General features: G+C 34.6%; 1 protein-coding gene and 1 long non-coding RNA gene across 5 annotated transcripts in view; one reads left to right on the top strand and one right to left on the bottom strand.

Annotated features, from left to right (window-relative positions):
• The window catches only part of CNTN6 (contactin 6), a 290,271-nt gene that overhangs the window by 85,643 nt on the left and 180,124 nt on the right, over positions 1-24,504 (bottom strand). The window contains 2 exon segments of the mRNA XM_087431359.1: positions 258-442; positions 22,657-22,759. Of these exon segments, the coding sequence (XP_087287485.1) occupies positions 258-442; positions 22,657-22,759 (288 nt within the window).
• LOC147917086 (uncharacterized) overlaps positions 1-24,504 on the top strand; it is a 47,939-nt gene that overhangs the window by 22,918 nt on the left and 517 nt on the right. Inside the window, exons 2-3 of one of the 4 annotated variants that reach the window (XR_015552253.1) lie at positions 14,326-14,459; positions 16,975-23,753. This is a non-coding gene — a long non-coding RNA (uncharacterized LOC147917086). Of the gene's footprint in view, positions 1-12,361; positions 23,754-24,504 lie in introns of those variants that run through there. The other 3 variants (XR_015552252.1, XR_015552251.1, XR_015552250.1) reach the window with 3 other exon arrangements.

The raw sequence follows: 24,504 nt of genomic DNA, 5'->3' as shown, positions 1-24,504 counted from the left end.
CTTTAACATGACATAGCTGATATTTTTAAGGCAATTGTAGTATACAGTAGCATGCATAGACCATGCTGAAATTAAAGCCATATTTTGAATTTAGTCATTCCCATCTGCTAATTGTTTTAGTAAGCATTCTAACTCGGAAATGTGTTTTCCCTATTTCTCTCAGGACACTTTTCCACAACATGCTAATGACTTTTGCTATTTACTGTGATGGATATTACCAAATATTTCACATACTTTTTGAAATTCTATTAGCTTACCATAGAAAATGAGTTGACCCTTTGCAAGGTTTCTTCCTCGAAGGTTGCCTGCAGTGCATTCATAGAAGCCTTCATCTTCCTGTTGAAAGTTCGGGATTTCAAGGATAGCCTGGGATTTGCTGTACTTGACTTTCCCTGGCAGCGGGCTTCCATCCAACCTCCTCCAACTAATATCAGGGACTGGACTAAACAGTTATACCTCATTAGAATAGAAGGTGATTTAGTCTTTATGTCAGCAGGATAAAATAAGAGTGTCCTTAAAAACGACTCTCAAGAAAAAAAAATTCAATCAATCTATTATATTGTGACTGGTTTTCACATCATGCAATCAGTCACCATTCACTCATTGAACAATTTATAACACTTTATTAAGTGCCCGCCATGTGCAAGTCATGGTGCTATGATCAGGGAATAAATTGGTGAATAAAACAGACATCTTCTCTGCCCTCGTGTTGCTTACAGATTAGTGGAGAAACATACAGTAAACAAATAATAAAAACAAATTAACTTGTAAATTGCAATAACAGAAACAAAGGAAATAGGCTGCAGTGATGGTAACAAGATCATATTAATTTAAATATGGGGGATCTGAGGACTACATAGGACCTAACATTTAAGAGTAGGCAAGTTCTCTCTATATTTATAGACTCTAAGACAAAAATGCAGATTCCTCTATAGCTAAATTGGTAGTGATAGGGAAGTGAAGACGTGTGTGATGGATAAGCTAGAGTATCAAGGGGGATCAGTACTATAAAAGAGATCCACATGAATTGGGAGTATAGGCTCTAGGATCCTCAAAAGAATGATGCTCATTTATAGCTTATCTAAAAAATAATAATATAAAAGATAACTTTACATTGTGCCCTGTTTCCATTAGAATCTGTAAAGAATTCCTTTCTTTATAGGAATTTAGCTTAATATCTTATACCTAATATCTTTAGTCTAATATGAGTATCTTTTAAAATAGCAAAAATACATTCTATAAATATGAATCTAAGGGTCTAACAATAAGGGATGAATTTAGAAATTCACGGTGTAGAAGGCCTCACTTTTACAAGTATGATATAAAGAAATGCAGACTATAAATAAAGTTACAACAAGAAAGTATTCCCTAACAAACTAATCATTGTAAAAATCAACTCCCAATCTATTTACATTAACATCTGTCCTTTCCTACTGTCAAGTCATTCTTCATTCCATTAGAGATTTTCAGAGGATTTAAATATTTCTATTCTAAATAAATTTCAAATTAATAATAATAAAAGTAAATCATTTGGTAAAGCCAAATTGTAAACTTTGTAGAAGATGCAGGATTTCTTCAAGTCAAGAAAAGTAATATGGGAGAACCATCCAATCGCATGCAAAGTGGTTGACAAAGGTCTGTAGAGTTTGAACAGCAAATAACTGCAGAAAAGTGGTGATGATGATTCAGTAGAGGCTTCAAATAGGGCAAGAAAACTGATGAAGCCCTAGGAATTTTTTATTAGCAAACGATTCTGATCCTCCTGTGCAAATCCAAGATAAACACGGTGTAGAAAGTCATGCCTGTGCTCACACATATTTGTCAGAAAATACCCCCAAATCAATGTTTGAGTCTCCTATTTTTCTCAGAATTAGCATACAGTTACAAATACAACTTAAATTTTGTTAAACACAAAATAAAATCATTATTTTGATAAGTTTAGTTTTTGTCCTTTTAAAAAGCCTTGCTGTTTACCACAAATTTAGGTTGACATTTTAGTAAAATGGCATATTTCTGCCAACAATTAACCTGAGATAACTGGTTTTATTATTCATTCACTTTATGGAAATGAAACTACAAATAAAAATGAAGTTCTAGAAGAACATTTAGTCACCTAAAAAGATCTTCACCAAGTCTGGTGAATTCTATAGTATATGCAGTATTATCCAATTTTTAAAAATACATGCAAAGTTATTATCTATGGGTAACGAGGATATAAATGCCTTTTATTTTCCACTTTCTGCTTATCACTGTTTTCCTACAATGTTCATGTATTACTCATGTAACAAAAAATTCTGAGAAAATTTATTTACAAAATGAAAAATAAATAGAGGCTCTGATACTTGACTGAATTCATGATCCTTTGTTTTTGATCCTTTTTATGATAGTGTATGTTGAGGTTTATGACAAATACATGCAAAATATCCAGCTAAAAAAGCTTTTAAACTAAAGCATTCAGAGAAAAAAAAAGTTTCAGTAAAGACTGAGTATTTTTCCCATAGTTAAATCATAGTTCTTTGTTTTGACTAGGAAGACAAGTCAATTTTTAACATAACTAAATCTCTGAACCAGTAGTTGAATAGTCTGAAATTTAATAATAACCATTGTAATAATATCACAACAAATAGCTGCTGTTTATTAACCATAAACTATGTGCCAGGTACTATATATGTATGTAATGTGTACATATAATTTCATTTATTTTTCCTATAACTAAAAGTGGCAGAGCTTGGATTTATTTCTAGTTTTCCTTGCCTCAGAAACTATGTGCTTAATCACAGGGCAACACAGACTCCATAGCTATTGTAAGATCATTCTCTGATAGCTTTGATATTTGTGGTTTTAAAAAGTGGATTTCCATTTTAAGCAGCCCAATTAAGTGAGGGCAAAAGGAACAAGTCCCACCAATCCCAGCTATTCCGACTTTCCCCCCAAAAGAACTCAGTGATGACACTGAAGACTCTCTGGACAAGCATTTGTCCCCTGATGGATGAAATGGCATATCCCGTATAGATGTACCTTTCTAATAGGAACAGCGTAGCAGAAAATGTGAGTGCTCCACCCATAACCCTTCTGCTCTCTTAGCCACCCCGGATCCTGACGTGCTTTCATCCTCCACACTCAGCACCTGCTTCTCTTTGTTGGCAACTATCCTCAAACTGCTGCAGCTAACTTTTCCTTCACAAAGAAAGAGCTGCAGGCAGCTAGGAAGTTACATACCCCCAGGGACAGCTCTTAACCAATAATTGACTGGGAGCTGGGGTATAGATACTCCAGCTCCCCTGCCCACATCTCTAGGTGTGACTTGCACTCTCTCCAGAGCTCCCCTACAGGACTGAGGCAAAGTCATCCTCTGTGGAACTTTGCTTGATGCTGTACTCTGCTTGGCTACTCTCTCTTCTCTGTCCTGCCTCTCCGTTCTCGTACGGTTCTTCTTAAAAACTCTTCTAATAAATCACTTTCAAAAAAATTATCCTTTCAAGGTCTGTTTCTTGGAAAACCAATTTATTAGCATCCCCAATGTGCTCTAACCATGTTCTACTTTAATTACAATACAGACTGTAAGGAACACTTAAATACTTCTCAGTGTGGTAGCCATTAGACACACATAGAAATGATATTCTGTGGACTTGAACATCAATGGCATATAGGACCAAAAACTGAGCAGTAGAATCATTGTGAAAAACCATGGCTGTGGAACATATTTTGAGAACTTAGTACTCTAGAGGGCCAAAATTACACCAGAATAACAGCACAAGGCAAGAAATTTTGAGAGACACAAGGTGGAACAGAGACAGATAAGTTTCTCACTTAAAAAAGAACATCCTCTAGATTTTTTTTTCTTACCTCAATTGTGTTTAGAGTGATAAATCTTCTCCCATAAGCCATTCAATTATGGAGAAGGTTATAAGATTCAGTGTGCTGGCTTCTAACATACAAACTTTCAATTTTGAAGAGGGTATAAGAATTAGAGTCCTGGATTCTCAATCTGCAGTGGACAAGTGTTTGGTTTTTTTGTCTGCATTTTGATTTTCCTTAGAAAACTCAGTGCCTCCTATCTTTAGTCCATCTGATTTAGATTGGGAGGACCACACCTCTGGCTTCAGGAAAGAGGACAAGATTCAGGTCTTGCCATTAGGAGCTGGTGCACCATGGCCAATTGGTCATGATAATTGGTCAACTATGGAAACCGGTCAGAGACAACTAGACTCAATTCTGGGACAGCTTTTGGAAGAGCTATTAAAGAAAGGATCTTTTTTCCCAAGAGTTTTGCTCAGATAGTGGTATATAAACGTGGAACTTCTAGGCAACAATTTCCCCCCAAATGGAGAAAGTATCTTTGAAAGCCAAAGCTAACATAAAAGAAAGAAACTAGGAATTCTTCACACGCCTAGATCAAGTCATGCCTGATGCCAAAAAAAAATCTCTCTTTGAACATTTCTGTTAGTCAGTACAATCTCTTTTTGGCTTAAGCTTGTTTGAGTCATTTTCCTGCTGCTTCCACCCAAAAAAGACTTGACAAGCGGATTCTGAATGCCTGGGTTCAAATGCAAGCTAGGTTACTTCCTATCTGTGTGGTTGAGTTATATGATATGCTGGATTCCTTCTGGATATTATATTTTAGAATTCTCAGAGTAACTAAGCTATCAAAAAAAATAATCACTCAAACATTTTAAAAATTCGAAAAAATTTAAAAGCTTTATCAAGTGCATTTTGTGGCTATATTTTACATTAACAAAATTTCTAATGGGAGAAAAATTAAGCAGTTTTATAAGATTTCACAGCGATTAAATAAATGCTGAGGTTTTTTTCAGATTTGTTATGTCACTGCTAAATATGAATGCCATGCTCCTCTTGATTATCTCTGGTACCGTGAGATATAGAACCAGACAGAATAACTGTAAAACCCAGATTACATAAAAATACATGTGCGTTTCAGTGAAAAGTTCCCATTCTGTTCTGGAACTTGTTATGAAGACACTACATGAACCGCTTTGGATTTCACACTCTCTCTCTTTTTTGAAGCCATCCCAAATGGACAGTGGGTGGAAAGAACTGGAATCAAGAAAAGATGGAATTATTTTAGTAGTGAGTTTTAGTTTTTAAATGCAAGTTAATTTTTCCAAGATATACCATGCTATGTAGATAATAGTAATTACTATTTTAGTTATAATAATAAAGCTATCATAATCGAACACTGTTTATGCAGAGCAGAATGCAGCTCTTACGCTTATCAGCTATATTTTGCTGCACCTTTATAAGCGCGAATTTTCTCATTTCTAGCATGGGGATTAATAATAGTATATAATTCACAGGATTATTGTGAGGATTAAGTTATACGACCCATGCCACGGGTTTAACACACTTTCTAGTCCACATTAAACAATGTGTTTGAGTATTAATGATAAATTCATAAAATAATTTAAAATCATGATTACATTACTGTTATTATTTCAAAAGCACGAATGTTAGCTTATGCTTGTTTTCTATTCTCTATTAAGGACTCCATATGACTAGGCATTTGACATAAATTGATTTATGAATCATTGTAAAATAAAATCATATCACACTGTAAATGAAATGTGTACACAAGCATGCACATATGTGTCTAGAAGTAAATTTCCTGCTTCTCACTGCTGAATATACCAGCTGCCAAGGAGATATTGCCCCTGAGCATAGTGATCATGTTCATTTCGTCGTCATTAAAGAGCAGGGATCTCTCAGGGGAAATATGACATGTTTTGCTACGAAGTACGTTTTTTGCCAACCTGGCTAATTATCTAGGACCATCGTGGTAGGGAGGAAAGAAATTAGAATTCTGCAAAGAGAAAAAAAATCCTGTGTAAAAAAGCTGAGCATTTTTTATATAAATATTAATAACCATTAACTGAGTGCTTACTAAGTACTAGGCATTGTGACAGATGGCTTCCATATGTCATCTGACTTAAATACTCAGGGGGCACCTGCTAACGATCTTAATTTCCTTTTTGGGATGGTACTCACGTTTAGACAGGTAATTTCTGCTAAATTATTACCTGCCAATTCTTTTCCATTTAGAGTTCCAGTACAGGCTAATTTATGGTGATCCACCTTCCAATTCTCTGTGTTGCCACCCATTCAATTACAAGCACTAGTAGACTTCTTCTCTTTCTGTGGCTTCAGCGTTTGTCCACATTGATAATGTTAGCGATGTAGTATTCACTGACAGTTCATCTTAGTTTAAACTAAGCAGTCTATTTAAAATGCAAAGTTAATATATTAATACACAAAGAATGCCATGGAACAAAGGGGATCTTTGAGGGGTTCTCAGAATGGAGATTATTGTTAAATCCCTTGAAACTGTGCTGTTAGAGGGTACATCAAAATAAATGGTGCCATCATCATCCTAACTACAGATACCAGCCATTTCCGGCAACATTTCTTGTTCAGCTCCAACTCCTCCCAATTCTTTTTTTTTTTTTAATCTTCACAAATATGATGTACAAATTGAGCTTAGATACAAATCTCAATAAAGAAAACCAATCTGAAGCAACTGTCTCATCCAAAGTTTCCTCAGACTGTAGATAAGTCAGTCATGAACCTTGTATTTTAAAAGAAGTGTTGCAAAAGCCTTTCTTATTTTGTTCCTATTTTCTAAACAGGTTTGCCTAAAATGTGGGTCCTCAAAGTTGCAAAATACTACTAGGTCATAAAAGCAAAGGTTTTCTTTCTCCTTTCGTTCCTTCGTTCCTTCGTTCCTTCCTTCCATCCTTCCTTCCTTCCTTCCTTCCTTCCTTCCTTCCTTCCTTCCTTCCTTCCTTCCTTCCTTCTTTCTTTTCTTTCTTTCTTCCTCCATCCCTCTGCTTTTGTGCCTCTTAAACAAGCATTGCCATAAACAAGGACTTTCACTCCACTCTCTCGTCAGAGTGAGTATTCTATTAATTTTATCTGAAGATAGAGAACACATTTGTTAACCATCTGGCCTAGTTCAACCTGAATTGGAAGTTAAATTAAAGCTCTCCAGACACTAGTAGGAGCCGTGCTTCAATTCTATACTTTTAGCCCACAAATAGAATTTTCATTTCTAGCACTATGTGAGAAAGCTTATATTTCTCCCCTGGATTTCTTAAACCTCATTATCCACAGCTTAAAGCCAGGCCATAGCAAGTTTTTAACTAGAAACTGGTACAGAGAACCAGTTTCCTAAGGTGCTTATATTCGGGATTATTCTTAACTTGAACCTCATTTCAGAAAATCCTGTTGGTGGCCGTTTTTAATCGAAGAGAGTGAAGCAGAATGACGAAACCAGCAAAGAGGGCCTTTGTTAAATTTTCAGACTGTTTAGCTAGCTGCTTTCATTTCCCCAACGTGAAATATTCATACAAAGAGCTTGGAATATAAGATTGTCCTATGGAAATACAATATGGATAAATGCATGAGTTCTGTAGAAAAGTAATCTCACTGTTATGGAAAAAGGAGAACATTTTTTTCTGAGCCATCTAAACAGAGTCATGATGCTGTCCTAGGTAAGTGTGTCTATACCAGGTTTCCTTTAGGGAAAAATCTTACGGTGCATGTGTTAGTCTGGTATTTGACACCACAGTTGCCTCAGCCAATTGCAAAGCCACAAATGGTTTGTTCATAATAGCAATGGTAGCAGATGACACTTGCATGCAGGGTAAATGGACATAGGCAGATTTTGTGCGATTGAATGCAAATTACCCGACCTTGCTGAGACTTAGCTTTCTCTTTACAGTTAACTAGAGACAATAGGTACAGAGAAGGCTTCTCGAGAGGATCAAATGAGGGAATATCAGTGAGAATACACTCTGAAATATAAACTTTGAACCTAAAATAAGCCTTACTACATTGCCTTATTACTATGATTTTCACATAGGGCCAGGAGGATTCTATTGTCCAAAGATTCCCTAAGAGTTCTATTGCCATTTTCTACTCCTTTTAATGGGAGTATAATAAGTACTCATTTTCACAAGAAACATCCACTGGAGCCCGTTATTTCAAGGTGTGGTGGAGGTAAAATGATACTGCAGTTAGCAGTGAATTAACAGCTGGTCCATAACCTTTAATTTATACGTAATACTAGCCATAAATAAATACCTCTCCAACCATATGAGCACTATGTTGCTCTACAGTAGAGAAAATGATAATTTGGTCAAGATAGGTAAGGTTTCAGAAGTCTATGTTCCTTTTAATTTATAGAGCTTGAACTTAGCTCAGCTCATAACTATACAATTTCAAATAAAGAAGTAAAGGAGACATAGAATATGATATATTAATATTCAATCATTATATCATTAATATATCTAACACTTTATTGATCAAATATTATATACCAGGCACTGTGTTAAGTGCTTCATTGAAACCACATAATAATACTGTGAGACACGTGACTGATGTTATTACCATTTTGTGGATGAGGAGACTGCAACTAGGATAGGTTGGATCACATGCCCAATATCTCACAACAAATTTTTATAAAAAAGGATTTGAACCAAAGTCTGTCTTTTCAGAGATGGAGCTCTGAGCCATCACGCTTTGCTGCTCCTGCATGAACCAACCAGCTACAAAATGAGAGTCGCCTCATTAGGCCACATAATGTGTGCTTAGAAAGATATTTCTCACCAATAAACTAATATGTTTTACAATTGTGGATAGAGTTCCTTTTGCCCAAGGGCCAGAAGATGAAATCATGGTTTTTTGTTTGTTTGTTTATTTTGTAACATATTGAGATGCCTCCAAACCCCAATAAAGGTTCTAAGGATGGGTTGAAGACCAGCTGGAAGAACAGGAAGCAAGTAACGTCTTTTCCTTCAGCTCACTTCCAACTTGGATTTGAAATCTTTTTCTCTTGAAACTGCCGATTACTTAAAAAGTAAGAACTGTAGGTCTCCTGAGAGAGGTGGTGATAGACTGGGACGAAAAGGATGAAGAGTTGCTTCCATAAATATATATATTCTTCTTGGATGATTTTTAGATGCTTTAAATTAGTTTAATTTTAGAAATGGTACTGTAAAAATTCAATTTCTGCTTTTGCAAAAAAAACAAAAGGAATGTTTGACGTTGGATCCAGAGTATGTATGTAAGAGCAAAAAAGCCCACTCGTAGGCTGAGTCCCTGGTCTTTGAAAGTGGCCCCTCTACAATTGTTCTTGACGAGAATTTGGGAATACATTTCAGAAACCTTAGTATGTTACATTTCTTTTACCCAATAATTCTAATTTTCTAAAAATGTACTGAAGAATTTCACATGGATGTGGGCAAAATTGAGCCACAAGAATATTCATCACATCTTTATTCATGACTTTAGAAAATGGAAACAAAACAAAAGGAAAGAAATGTCCACCAGTAGGAGGCTGATTGAAAATATACATTTGAATGCCCCACTGTCATTACAAATGTGGGTACAGAAGATTGTTTAATGACCTGCGGATAGATTCATAGTATATATTTTAAAGATTTTTAAAAAGCATTTTACAAAAGAGTATGCATTGTATTATAACAACTGTATTAAAAATAGAATAAGGAATGGAAGAATATGTATATATCAAAATACTAAGAGTAGTTATGCTCTGGGGGAGGAATTAAATGTAAAGTCAATTTTATTTTCTTCTCTTTGCTTGCCTGTATTTGTATACTTTTCTTAAATAAATGTTTTTGACTTTTGCAATAATATCAAAAAAATAAACCCCACTAAGTATTTTTTGTTTTCTTTTGTTTTGTTTGTGGTAAGCAAAGGTCAATGGAACTCTTCTAGTCTCTTTGCTTGCCTCCTTGCCTGCCCTGGGAGCTCTCTTTTCAAATTCACACCCAGAACTCTGGTTCTCCTGCTCATTTTTGCTCTGTGGAGAGCACTTTAATATCTCATAATGTCTTACAGATGTTCCTCCCCCTGCTTTGTTTTTGCTCCATGCATTGAGTGTGAGTGACGATTTGCACACTAGATTTGACATTGGTCTATCCCTTGGCTTCAACCTTCCTCGTTCTATCTTCACTGGACACATGTTCCACATCTCATGTGAGAGTGATTCAGTTGAGAAGTATTTGTAATTGAAAACAGGAAACCAACAGAAAAAAAAAAAAATCAATGAAACCAAAAGCTGATTCTTTGAAAGGATCACTAAAATTGATAAATCTCTAGCTAAGCAAAAAAGAGAGAACACACAACGAATATCAGAAATGAAAAATGGGTCATCACGACTGATCCCACTGATGTTAAAAAGATGACTTAGATGAAATGAACGAATTCCTTGAAAGATACAAATTACCAAAATTCTCACAAGGAGAAATAGATAATCTGAATAGACCTATAACTATTAAAGAAATGTAATCAATAATTAATAATCTTCTAAAACAGAAAGCACCAGGCCCAGTTAGTTTCACTGGTGAGTTCTCTAAACACATAAGGAAGAAATGACAATAATTATCTATAATTACTTCCGGATAATAGAAGCAGAAGGAACAAATTCTAATTCATTCCATGAAGTCAGTTTTAATACCAAAACAAGATAAAGACATTTCAAGAAAGAAAAACTATAAACCAATATCTCTCATTAACATAGATCGAAAAATCCTCAACAAACATTAACAAATTGAATTCAACAATGTTTAAAAAGATTTATGCACCACAATACAATAGAATTTATTCTCTGTATACAAGACTGGTTCAATAGTTGCAAATTAATTTATGTAATCCGCTACTCAACAGAAGAAAAAATCACATGATCATATCAATTGGTGCAGAAATAGCATTTGGGAAAATTCAATACCAATTCATAATAAAAACTTGCAGCAAACTAGGAATAGAGGAGAACTTCCTCAACTTGATAAAGAGTGTCTACAAAAAATTTAGAGCTAACATTATGCTTGATGGCGAGACACTGGATGCTTTCATCTTAAGATCAGGAAAAAGGTGACAAAATCTCCTCTCACTACTCACATTCAACATTGCATTGGAAAATCTAGCTAGCACAATAACACAAGAAAAAGGAAATAAAACATATAAAGGTCGGACAGGAAGAAACAAAATTGTCATTGTTCACAGATGATAATGTGAAAAAAATCTTAAAGAATGGACAAAGATTAATTCCAGAACTAATAAGGGATTATGTTAAGTCCATAAGATAGAAAGTTAATATAAAAAAATCATTTACGTTCCTTTATACCAGAAATAAACAATGGGAATTTGAATTAAGCAATTAAAATACAATACCATTTACATTAGAACCAAAAAATGAAATATTTAAATTTAAATTTAACATAATAGATATAGAATCTATATGTGGAAAACTACAAAACTCTCATGAAAGCAATAAAAGATTTAAATAAACGGAGAAATATTCCACATTCATGAAGTAGAAGACTCAATATTGTTAGTATGTCACTTCTTCCCAACTTGATCAATAGGTTCAGTGCAATTCCAATCAAAATTCTAGCAAGGTATTTTGTGCATATAGACAAATTGATTCTAAAGTATATATGAAAAGGCAAAAAAAGAAAACCAAACAAAAGAATAGCCAACGCAATAGTGAAGAAGAACAAAGTTAGAGTACTGACATTACCCAACTTCAAGACTTACTTTAAAGCTATAGGACTTAAAACAGTGTGGTATTGACAAAAGAATAGACACACAGATCAATGGACCAGAATAGAACCCATAAATAGACCCGCACAAATATAGTTAACATACCTTTGACAAAAGAGCAAAGATAATAAAATGGAGAAAAGAATGTTTTCTTGACAAATGCTGGAACAATTGGACATCCAAATGCAATAAAATGAATCTAGACACAGACTTTACATCTTTCACAAAAATTAACTCAAAATGGACCACAGACCAAAATGTAAAACACAAAACTTAAAAATTCTAGGAGATAACAGGAGAAGATCTAAGTAGCCTTGGATTTGGCAATGAGTTTTTAGATACAATACTGAAAACACAATCCACTAAAGAAAAAGTTACGTCAGATATCATTAAAATTAAAAACTTGCGCTCTGTGAAAGGTCCTGTTAAGAGAATGAAAAGACGAGCCATAGACTGGGAGAAAATACTTGCAAAACACATATTTGATAGAGGACTTTTATCCAAAATATACAAAGAACTCTTAAAACTCAGCAAGAAGAAAACAAACATCCCAATTAAAAAGTGGACAAAGATCTGAACAGACGTCTCACACATACACATAAAAAAGATGGCAAATAAGCATATTAAAAAGATGCTCGGGGCCGGCCTGGTGACGCAAGTGGTTAAGTGCACGCGCTCCGCTATGGCAACCCAGGGTGCGCCGGTTCAGATCTGGGGCGCGCACCGACGCACCGTTTGTCAGGCCGTGTTGTGACAGGACTCTCATATAAAGTGGAGGAAGATGGGCATGGATGTTAGCCCAGGGCCAGTTTTCCTCAGCAAAAAGAGGAGGATTGGCAGATGTTAGCTCAGGACTGATCTTCCTCACAAAAAAAAAAAAAAAAAAAAAGATGCTCAACATCTTTTGTCATTAAGGAATTGTGAATTAAAATGAGATACCACTTTCTACCTATTAAAATGGCTAAAAACAAAACAGACAAACAAACAAAACACCTGACTGTATCAAATGCTAGTGTGGATTGAAAGCAACATGAACTCTCATTTATTACTGGTGGGAATGCACAATGATACAGCACTGTTGGAGCGGAAATTTACTGATCAGCAAGTGGAGGAGAGTAGAAAGATCCACACAGTAATGGACTCACGTTGGAGACATCAGTAAGAACTCATGTTTAACTTAATATAATTCAGATAGTTATATATAAAAAATATTTATAGATTTGTGTATATACATAGGTAGTATACACACACATATTTCTCTGCACTGTCAACTTTGAGGGCCCAAATAAATGGCAATCCAGTATCAACAAATACACCTAAAATCCAGATCTTGGTTTTTAATACTATTCTCCAGTAAAAGGAACTAGGATTATTTGGAGAAATAGTTTATTCTAGGACTGGGGCGAGAAATACATAAGATGAGTCTGGACTGTCTCGTAGTGCCAGAAAGCAAAAAAAAGTGCTGGAAAAAAAACAAAAAACTCCCAAACAGAAACAAAAAAGACCCCACACATTGATGCGGATATATCAAAGGGCACAAGATCCAACAGAAAGAACTCCCAATGGCAAAAGCTGAAACAAATGAGCAGCAAAATAAAGTACTATTGGAATATAAGCCAAAGTATAAAATAAATATCCACGAATCAATATTGGTATAAATAAATAATTGAAGAAACTCGTAAACAGGGTGGGAGAAGTGACGAATCTCCCAGGCAGAAGCATTTCAAATCAGTTCCATAGATTTGATACCTTAAAGGAGGTGAAGCATAACTCCAGACTCATTAAGTGTGCATAGCACATAGTGACCTCCTTCAAAAGAGTCAACATGGAAAGGGAGGAAAATGAGTAGTTTTACGGTGAAGAACCCTGACAAAACCTACTTCAGCCAGATGATGAAGGCCAGCATGACAGTCACAAACCGTCCTGATAGACTTGTAGCCTTGATATGATGGGGTGAAAAGGGCACTTTACTTCTTCGTTCTTCTTCCTCAAAACTCAGAGCCTCAGTATAATTTTGAGAAAAAATATTAGACAAATTCCAACAGAGAGCCATCCTACAATGAAACTGACCACCCCTCCTCAAAATTGTGAAAGTCATCAAAAACAGGGAAAGTCTGAGACACTGCTACAGCCAAGAAGAGCCTAAGGAGACAAGAAAACTCAACGTAATGTGGTACCCTGGATGGAATCTTGGAAATAAAAAAGACATTAGGTAAAACCAAGGAAATCTGAATAAAGTATGGACTTTAATTAATAATAACATATTCATGTTCGTTCATTAATTGTAACAAAGGTACCCTATTAATGTAAGATATTGATAATAGGGGAAACTCTGTGGAGTTATATGGGATTTTGCTGTACTCTCTGCTCAATATTTCTGTTCTAAAACTGTTATAAAAAAAAGTCTGTTAATAAGAAAAAGTATTGGTGAGAGGAGAGAAAAGGAAGCAAGAATCTCCAATTTCTCAGAAATACAAAGGACCCTTAAATAATAGCCTAAAATTAGCTCTACCAAAGGAATTGACAGTGACCCTCACTGATCTCAATTTAACAAAGGGCAGCCTGGGGAAAAGTTAATCAGTAAAGCTTGCAAAGTGAGTATCCTTGAATCTTCCTTCATTGAAAGTTTGTAAGGAATGAGCAGATCCCACGAAAAATGTGTGGTCATGTGCTATTACATCAATCTTATTTTCGGTAGCCTGCAAGTTCCCTAGGGCCTTTATATAATCTTCTTTATTTCCCCAGGGCCTCGTCTGGTGTCTGTTGCTTGGAGAATTTCTTCTGACTGACTGAGTAAATAAATGAAAGAATGAAGAAATTAATGTACTCAACACATATTTGCTGAATTAATAAAAACTGGTGCTCGATTTGCCAAATGAGTGAGTGAGGGGATGTCAATAATCCTTATAAACATTAAATACTGAATTTTGAAATGGTGAGTCCATTATTCTGAGCAAGGCTTTGAGGACAGTGTTAGCACAGAAGTATAATGCAGAGACCTCTTCTCTCCCTTCTGTGTGTTCCTTTATACCTCCTCAGTGAAAGCAGCATTGATGATTACCATGATTAATAAAATTGTTACTATTTATTGATTGCCTATTATGGGCTAGGAATTCTGGTAAGTAAGTACTATTACGTATTTTCAATCCTTACAACAGCCCTACTCTATCTATCTATCATCTATCTGTCTATCTATCTATCTCTCCACCTATCTATCCAATTTTTGCCTTTGTTATTCAGATAAGAAAACTGACTGTAGTTGCCCAGCTGACAGGAGAATTTAGGATTTAAACCCTGATCTCTTTGAATTCAAAATCTATACTCTTTCCAGAACACAATGTTGAAATGTTAGTGAATCCACTAATAAATCATTCAGTTCTAGGGTGAGTGCATGTGTATGAGTGTGTTTGTTGAGGGTTAATGTTTTTTTATTTCTCAAAGACTGGCTTGTGGATTTGTCAGTTCTCAGATTTGCACCCATGGTCAACAGAGGTGGGTATTCTAAAGAGTTTACTGTAATTTTTTTATGCCAAGTCATATAATATTATGATACAATGCAAAGTGATTAGCAAGAACCTAAAGGTTGGGTTTCAGTATACATTCTGGGGCAAATAGGACAAACTATGCATAGGGAATATTCTACTCTCTATCCATTAAATTTAATGAAGAAAGAAAAAAGTCAAACTGCTTATGAGACATCCAAATAGGAAATTGTTAAACACTTCTCTGATTTTTTTAAAATTAATTGTTAAAGGACTAAAATGTCTGAATGCACTTAGTTCGATTTAAAAATACCGTCGTCCTGAGTGACCTGAGCAACCTTGCTGTGGTATAATCTGCAGCGATGTCCATATGTGTAAGAAGAAATGCAAACATCAGATAGCTGCTCTGTCATCAGAAAGTTCTGAAATGTCTAGAAACATCTTGAGGAGGCTTCAAATATATTGCCTGACAATACCCATGCTGATTATCTTTTCCTTCATAAATTAGAAAAATTAAATAAGATATACATGTATACATAAATATAGTCCTCTGTGTGAAGGCTCCAGAACACATAGGAACATCCAGTGCTCCTACTAATTTTATTTACATTCCAGAGCACTGACAGCAAAGTTAATAAATTGAAAAAAGAAAGGAAGGAAAATACGTTCGGCTGTTTCTAAGGGCAGTGAACGAGTTATGAGGGATGTCAATTTAATTTCTTCACTAAGAGTAAAGGCCTGTATCTTCTTAAAAGGAGACACATAGATCTATCAGTCAATCATACTACCTCTGCATAGCACCTATACACGGAGTTCCTTAGGGTATTTCACAATACAATTAATTTGCAGCTTAGATAATTGAGAGTCTGCCATGTTAAACAAAGGAGACAAAGCTGAGAATTGAAAGCTGTGATCATGTCAGCTCTGAAACCCCAACATAGAAAGTGAGTGACATATCCCAAAAGTCATAGCAATTAAAGGTCAAGCAGGTATCTGAAGTTTTGTCTTAATTATTCTATGCTCACGTTAGCCTACAGTGGTTGAAGATGGTCAGATTCTATGAGTAAACACGGTAGCCAGCCTTCCCTTGACTTCACGCAATATACTTCCTAACTGCATGACTGCAGCAGCCTCCTTCCTAGGTTGGTTGCTGTGACTAAAACTATGTTCTCTGTGCTCTCCCTAGTCATCTAGCCCAGATTTTTATAAATGGTAGATATTGCCATCATCACATACAAACCAGTGAGGTGTATGCTCCTCAATGGCCCTGACTGATTTTTGGAAACACTTATTTCTTCTCATTAAAAAACAGCTTGCATTTTAAAAAGGTTATCTTTTGAAATTTATTTTTAATATATAAAATTAAAACTTACTTGTTGCTGAAACATTAGTAATTACAGAGAATCTAAATGAGAAATATATCCATAATTCTATTCCCCAGATAAAATCTTTTTAATATTTTGCTGAAATTTTTCAAGCCTTTTTCTAGAAAAACATTTACAGAATTCAGAGTTAACTGCATCTGTACACGGGGAATTAATTCATATACTAAAAAAGATAATTTGATGCAAATATCAAATGACTATGAGCATGAGTGTTGAAGTCAGAATTAATGAGATTGAGATTTGAATCCCAGATCTACAGCTTATGTTGATCAAGTCACTTACTTTTTCTAAACTTAACTGTATTTACCTTCAAAATTGGCATTAAAAACAGTACCTGGCTTCTAGTTATGCTAGAGTAACTGGAACTGCATTTACCCTCCTGGTGGAAACAATTAGAAAACTATACAAATATATGGGAAACAAACCTGATTCCAGAAATGTAACAATGAGCAGCACAAAACTGTGATCCATGAAGGAGGGGAAATACATGAAGTAAGGCTTTGGTATCCCTGGTTTTCTGTCTACAGGCACTTTCCAGATCAGAGAACATGACTGTTTCCCCAAGTTGCGGAGACACAGAAGACTGAAGTGGCTGGGATTGCAAAGCCAAGTAACAGAGAGGATGGGACTACAAAAAGGAAGTGCTCCAGAAATCTGCATAATGGCATCACGTGAGGATGGGCAAAGAACAGCTTTCAGAGCTCAAACAGGGCTGGAAGACATTAGAATTCCACCAAGCTAGAGAAGAGTGACTTAGTGAACATTCGGGGCATTTGGTAGGAGGTGCATCTTAGTAGTACATAAGCCTTAGACTAAAGTCTACTTTATATCTACTCTAAGGAAACTTAATTATAAGCCACAGAAAGATCAAGCAGATTCACAGTAATTTAACTCCTGACAATAAATCCAATACTTTAAATTTAAAGCACACCACAATCCAGCATTCAACAATATAACATTTATTTTGATGTCTATAATTCAATCTAAAATTACTAGATAACCTAAAAAGCATAAAAATGAGAATCATGACTAGGAGAAAAAGCGGTCCATCGAAACAGATCCATAACTTACAGAAATGATAGAATGAGCAAACAAGGATTTTCATAGGATCCACAGGGCTCCTGTATAATAGCAGGAGATTACAGCTGAAAGAACTGCAGACCTCTGACTCTAATTAAGAAACAGTCTCTAGGGAAACCCAAACACAGCAGGGGAGACAAAAACAAAGACAAGAGAGAAAATTTTAGCCTCTGACACAACAGCTACAGAAAACAGCAAACATAGCCTAACTCCTGGCCAGATAAACATAAAACCTCACACTAAAATCCAGTTACCTCAATTCCTTTTACTTGATACCTCATGTCTAGGTTTCAATAAAAAAATACAGGGCATGTTAAAAAGCACAGTTTGCAGAGACAAAGCAAGCATTGGAACCAGACTCAAATATGGCAAATATTTTGGAATTATCATACTGGGAATTTAAAATTACTATGATTAATATGCTAAGGGCTCTAATGGAAAAAGCAGACAACATGCAAGAACAGGTGATTAATGTAAGCAGAAAAAAAGCAAATTCTAAGAAAGAATCAAAAGGAAATGCTAGAAATAAAAAACATTGTAGGAAAAATCAGATGCCCGTATAGGCCCACCGGTGGACTGAACATGGTTGAAGAAAGAATAAGTGAACTAGAAGAAATATCAATAGAAACTTCCTAAACTAAAACGAGAAGAGAAAAAAGAATAAAAACAAACAAACAAAAAGAACAGAATATCCAAGAACTGGGGGCAATTACAAATGGTGCAACAGATGTCTAACGGGAATACCAGAAGGAGAAAAAAGAGAGGAACGAACAGAGGAAATATTTGAAGTAATAATGACTGGGAATTTTCCACAATTAATGACAGCTACCAAACCATACACCCTGGAAGCTCAGGGAACATCAAGCAAGATAAGTACCAAAATAATCTACACATTTAAGAGAAGGGCTATTCCCAGGCATAAAGGAGGATGTTTCCTCATTATACAGGTATGTATGTGCTACATTCCACAAATGTTTAATGGAAACCAGTCAGTATTTCAGGAACTGTCTTAGGTCCTAAGAATGAAAAACTTAATAGGAATAAGATGTGGCATTAACCTGTCGTTTTTTCTCCTTCCTATCCACCTGTTCACCTATTGATTTCCTCCCTTTCTCTCTCTTATTTATCAAAATAGATAAACCCCGGTATAATGAAGATGTAGTTTATAACAGAAAGAGTGGTCAGTAGTATGTGAGCAAAAGTGTTTAGAAACATTGTTAATAAGAAAAAGAACTTTGATTTCATTCCTTCTTGAATCAATTAGCTTTCCTCAGTTTTGCATTTATTGAACATCTTGCAAAGGAGTGCAGTTCTTCAGAAAGTGAACAAGGAGATTTAAACGGATTTGCACAAAGCAGTCTCCATATTGGAAAAAACATTACTAAACTCAAATGCTGCACAGCAATATTCTTATGAAGAGATGTCAGAGAGCATGATTTATAATTATCATTCATAGAGTTTATAAAAACACTTGGCAATAAACCTACAAATATAGTTATAATTTAAAAAACAAGAAGTTTTGATATTGTTATTTTCAGATTGTTAATTATGACTATCACATAATTATTTTCTAAAGAGTGTGTTTTTTTTATGTTTTTTTGCAAATTTAGAAGAGTCAGTATAGTATTTGGAAATGTCAAATTTTATAATGGACTAAAAAGCATTTTCAGTATGTTTATGATGTTTCAACAACAACACAATTTGTTTTCTGGAAGCTATTGGCAAGTATATATAAAAACTCTTTTTGTTGGTAGCGCATATTTCTATAATATTTTCCAAAGTATACAAAGCATTTTCACATACATTTTGTTCATTTGAAGAAATGAGAAATGTATCTACATTCCAGTGACACAAAATATATGTTTCTAATACAGGGCATTTTAACACTATCACTTTGACCCAGTGGATGCTTTGGACTTTCCATTTTAACCCCAAGGAATTTCAATTTCATGTTAATAACTTAATAAACATAATCTCAACACTGATTAATTTTGTCAGATAACATGTTATGAATATACTCCATTAAACCAATTATTTCCTTGACAATTTTCTATGAAGTGCAGTTAAGTAATTCTCATCATTTTCCCATTCTTCTTTAATTTTATTTCATGTGCAACAGTTCTCTTATGTACAAACTTAACAATGAACATATAATTTATTAATCAGTTTTTTTGTACATACACATCAGATTTGCCATTTTGAGAGGCTTTTTTTAACTACTATTTTTCCAACTCAAATTTTCCTGGGTCAAATATTGCTAATCCAAATTTTATCAAGAAGTTTAGGTACTCCCACACATTTTTAAGATAATAAATTTTACTGTATGCAGTTTTATTGGTTGTCAGTTTTTAATGTACTGATTGTTTCCATTACCACGAGGTTAATAAAAAATGAGATGGTTTTATTTATTTTTAAATTCTTCATTTGAGAATTCTCAACAAGACCTCATATATTCTAAAGCTCCACTTGTCCTGTTAGGATTGTCAATCCACTTCTGAATATTTCCAGTGAATTCTTATAGCATGTACCCAGGACCAGATCAAAATAGTGAAGTCAAATGGTGAACTCTAAATGGGATGGTCGAAATTTCCTGACTCTGCCTTTTTCCTTTCTTCCACCTCTCAATTTTATAGCACGCTGGGCTGAAAAGGGGATGCAGATCTGCGGCAATATTATGGGTGCATAAATATACCCCCTAACATGCAAGCTAAGTTACTACTTATCACCCATCCATTTTAATGCATGGGGTGTGTGTGTGTGTGTGCCTGTGCGCGCGTGTGTGTGTGGAGAGAGACAGAGAAAGAGAGGGGAAGGTGGCAAAGATTTATGGTTGGTCAGTATATGTCAAGGGTGTAATATTGATATGATTGTCCAGGTATTACTCTTTCAATGTTTCTGTAGGTATGACTTTTTTAGAAATAAAATATTGAAATAAAATTAAGAAATCTGATATGTAAGCAATTCAGAGCCTCAATTGATCAACTAAGTTTTCTCCTCGTCTGCTCCTCTTTTCTACTTCAGAACTGACCCTGTTTGCTGCTTTGCCTCTTGTACTATCATCAATATTGAGGCAGAGAGAAAAGGTATGGGCTGGGGAGATATGAGAATTTACAGACTCTAAGAAAACTTTTTCTAGTTTGACCATCCCCACTAACTCAAACACTGGTTATATAAAAAGAGAATGGAATTTGCACTTTGGGTTCAGAATAATTCAATGAACATTTCCTGTCTAAATGGCAGGCCTGGTGCTAAGTGTTTTTTACATGTGTTATCCATTCTAATCTTCAAAACAAATACAAAAGGCAGGTATCATTATAACTCCTTTGCAGGAGAAGATGGAAATTCATAGAGGTTAAGAAGCATGTTTGCTAATGGTCAGACAACTCTTGAGAAAAATTAGGAATTGAATCTGCCTCCATTGACTTCAAGAATGATTATCTTAACCATTTCCTTAAAAGTTTCTAAGTTCAGAACTTAAAAGCAGGTGGCACTATGTTTGAATCGTCCTCACCTTTTTAACAGAAGCATGAAATCAAACAGGTTACTTATCCAATCTGAGCCTCAGTTTTCTCATATATAATAAAAATATGATGTACCCTGCATAATTATAAAGATTGTATATATCATAGAAATTCTTAGTTATAAATGCCTAACAAATGAAATTTATTTATGTGAAATTCTTGAGAACTAGCATCAATAATTTTCAAAGCTATTTATTATGTAAGAGTATTTTTTAAGTTACAGGAATCCGTATTTCCTGATGCCAAATGTGATAGAATAAGCTATTAATATTCTTTTCAGATGCTACCTTTCATTGGTCTTTTTTTAAATAAACCATCTAATTCTCAAAGTACTTTGCTGACAAACATTTTATGTTTTCTTGTAAACTTTAATTTCTTAGAAAGCTTGAAAATGTGAAAATTCATCATATCTTAAAAGGCAGGCATAAAGTCCCTGCTTGTCACTTTCTTAAGGATAATTTAATCAATCAATAATTATTTATTGGACAAATACTATGGGACCAGTACTGTATGAAAATAAAATATGGTGTCTTAAATACAAGAAAAATAAATAACTTGAGAAATTTAATTTAAAGATCTACAAAATTTCATATATAGAAAGGAACCTAAAAGATTTAGGAACTGGCATTATTTGGATTGCTTGATATATTTACTTAATAACAAGATGGAGACTTTTAGGGATGTTTTCCATAGTTTGGAATGTAAATCATTATTTCTAAATGTGATGACCTCATTAGGAATAGACTTTGGATTTAGAAGTAAGCCCATAAAGCTGATAGTAAGAGTCAAGTCTCTTATTATTCAAAGTATGTTCTATAGACCCCAAGAATCACTATTACCTGGGAGCCTGCTAGAAACGGAGATATCAGACCTCACCCCAGACCTACAGAATCTCAGTTTAACCATGTGCCCAGGTAACTCATATGCACACTAATGTTTAAAAATGGCCGATTTAGTCTATTCGTCTCTTTGTTATTTGGGTACTGGTGTTTATAGGCATAAAAATGAAGGTTGAATATCACCAAAAGGAAAAGAGATGTTTGGCTATTCTATGCAAAAATGCAGATATTTAACTGGCGTAAAAATATTCCAAACCTGTCACTGATAAACACTTATCTGAGTAAAACAACATGTCTCCACTACCAGGGCAGGTTTGGCTCAATTCTAATTATCCACTATGAACAATGGTCTTTAATTAGTCTTATTTTGGAAACTAGCAGTACAGCTTTTTCATTTACAAGAATTGCTGATTAATTAAGCAAGGGGACACTCTAGGCAATATATTTCTGGATGTAGGATGAGATGGAATGAAGGATATGTCGAAGGTTTAGTGACTTGCCCACCATCTTATACAAGTGCACTTGTTCTTCTGCAATATGCTGCTTAAATGGGTCTCATTATGCTCAAATGAGGAAATATCAGCACATTTAGGGGAGAATCGCAGCACCAATCATTTTCCGAGTATTAGGCATGTTTATTTAAATTCCAATCAGAAAGTTCCATTTTTGTGTAGCCTTTGAAACCTATTTGGTAATTTATTGTAGAGCAATATTTGAATAACAAAAAGTTTTTTTAATTAAAACAACCCAGAAAAATAAAACACCTTACTTTCCAAGGGCAAAGCATTCCAGTTTTACAGATGTATCCTTTGCAGCTTGTATAGTTTCAGGAAAACGCACTTCAATCTTTGGTTCATATTCCCCCATCACACCTGTGAAATACCAAAAGAACTAGGAGCATTTCTGGAGAATAGAAGTTTTCTGTGAAGTAAATGCTTCGTTAACCAAAATCTAATTATTTTGTCCTTCAATTAGCAATGTTTTTCTATGCTTTAATGAGCAACAGAAGGCAAGGAAATTTCATGATGCTATTTAAGGAATTTGTTCATTCCCCTCACCCCTAAAAAAGAAATATCTAAGATATATCAAAGTATCAGAACAGAAGCATTCCAAATTTCCCCATATTCCACATCAGCATCTTTAGAAGAATTCGTGTTTCCAATTAAGAACTGAATACACCTAGATTTTTAAATGCTTCTGAGTTATCAAGAAAGTTTCTTCTCTGGAGGTAACTAGATCTATCACCACTTCCTGGAACTCATGGGGCCAGATCTGTTCAGGAATAAGGAAGTTTGCAGTTAACACCATGAGAGCTCTGATGCAGCACCTCTTAATCCAAACTATCAGTATTTCTGCAACAAAACCTATGAAGTAATCACACTAGTTAGGATAAAGACATAAATATTCTTACATCAGTTCATTAAGGTTTTACTGCTAAATTAGTTTGCTATACACTTAGAGAAAACATTTCTGTTTTTATCATTTTAAAATTTCCAATAAGGAATTGTGGATATGGACTAAGATAAGAATAAGACAGTATTCTAAGATATTGTAAATATGCTATTTACCAGAGCAATTGTAACAGAGATATATCTTTAGGCTATTCTCGTTAACGTAATTAATTTAATCAGTGACAGATCGAGATTATTTAAAATTTTTGATCATTTTTTTACTTGTATACCAAACACCAGAGTAATACATTCCTAAAATAAATGGTTTATTGGTGGCCAGTATAATTGCACAAAAGATGAAATTTACAAAATATATGTAAAATAAAAATACCTCATTTTTAAGATCTTGTTCATCCCAAACACTCAGAGGTTGTGGTTGAAGAGGCAGAGAGTACTACTTCATTCAACTAAATTGGTAAGTTTTATATTTTCTATTTTCTTGACATCTTATATTTCTTGAGTGACTACTTTTAGAAGAGGTTTGATTTTTTTAAACATTATATATAACGTTTCTGGTCTATTTTTACCATAAATGTTTCAAAGGGAATAGAGGGGATGGAAGAATGAAGAAATTAATAAGGGGAGAAGCGGAAATTAAGAGTAGACAGAAAAAAATGGAAAAATATGGTAGAATCTCTATGCATATTATTGGCTATGAGCTCTTCCAGTCCTGAACAAATTACTCTCTGAAGGAGAGAAATTGGACTTATGAATAAATCTAGTGGTTGCTGAATTTTGAATTAAGACCATGCAAATATATTTGGATGGTTAGTGATCACAAAAGCTCTGTCATAAGAACTCCCTGTATGGAGCAAGTTCCATAATTCTGTTTGCCATTATTAGCATTATATTCCTGCTTTTCTTACACTTTTCAAAGAGGAGAGAAACTCTATGAGATATTACATTTCAAGTCCAGAATCTGATGATAAAATGCATCAACAGATTTTCTATCTTTACATTTCACACTGTGAATATTTAATTAAAAAATCAACTAGAGAATTTTTCTACTTTGATGACTTTCTTAGATTTTCTAGCTCTCTAAATCTGGTACCAGCTATGACTTGACTAAGCTACAAAACTCGTCAGAGCCCAACCTGAACTGTGTTCCTTGGAGGAATATAATGAGTATGAATCTTGTGTTTTATCCCTCTTTGGAATGCTCATAA

This window comes from Ceratotherium simum, chromosome 5 (assembly GCF_057802395.1).
Source record: "Ceratotherium simum simum isolate JZ-2026a chromosome 5, ASM5780239v1, whole genome shotgun sequence".
Lineage (NCBI taxonomy): Eukaryota > Metazoa > Chordata > Mammalia > Perissodactyla > Rhinocerotidae > Ceratotherium > Ceratotherium simum.
Note: the sequence above shows the minus strand (reverse complement) of the source record. Positions and strands in the feature narration are given on the sequence as shown.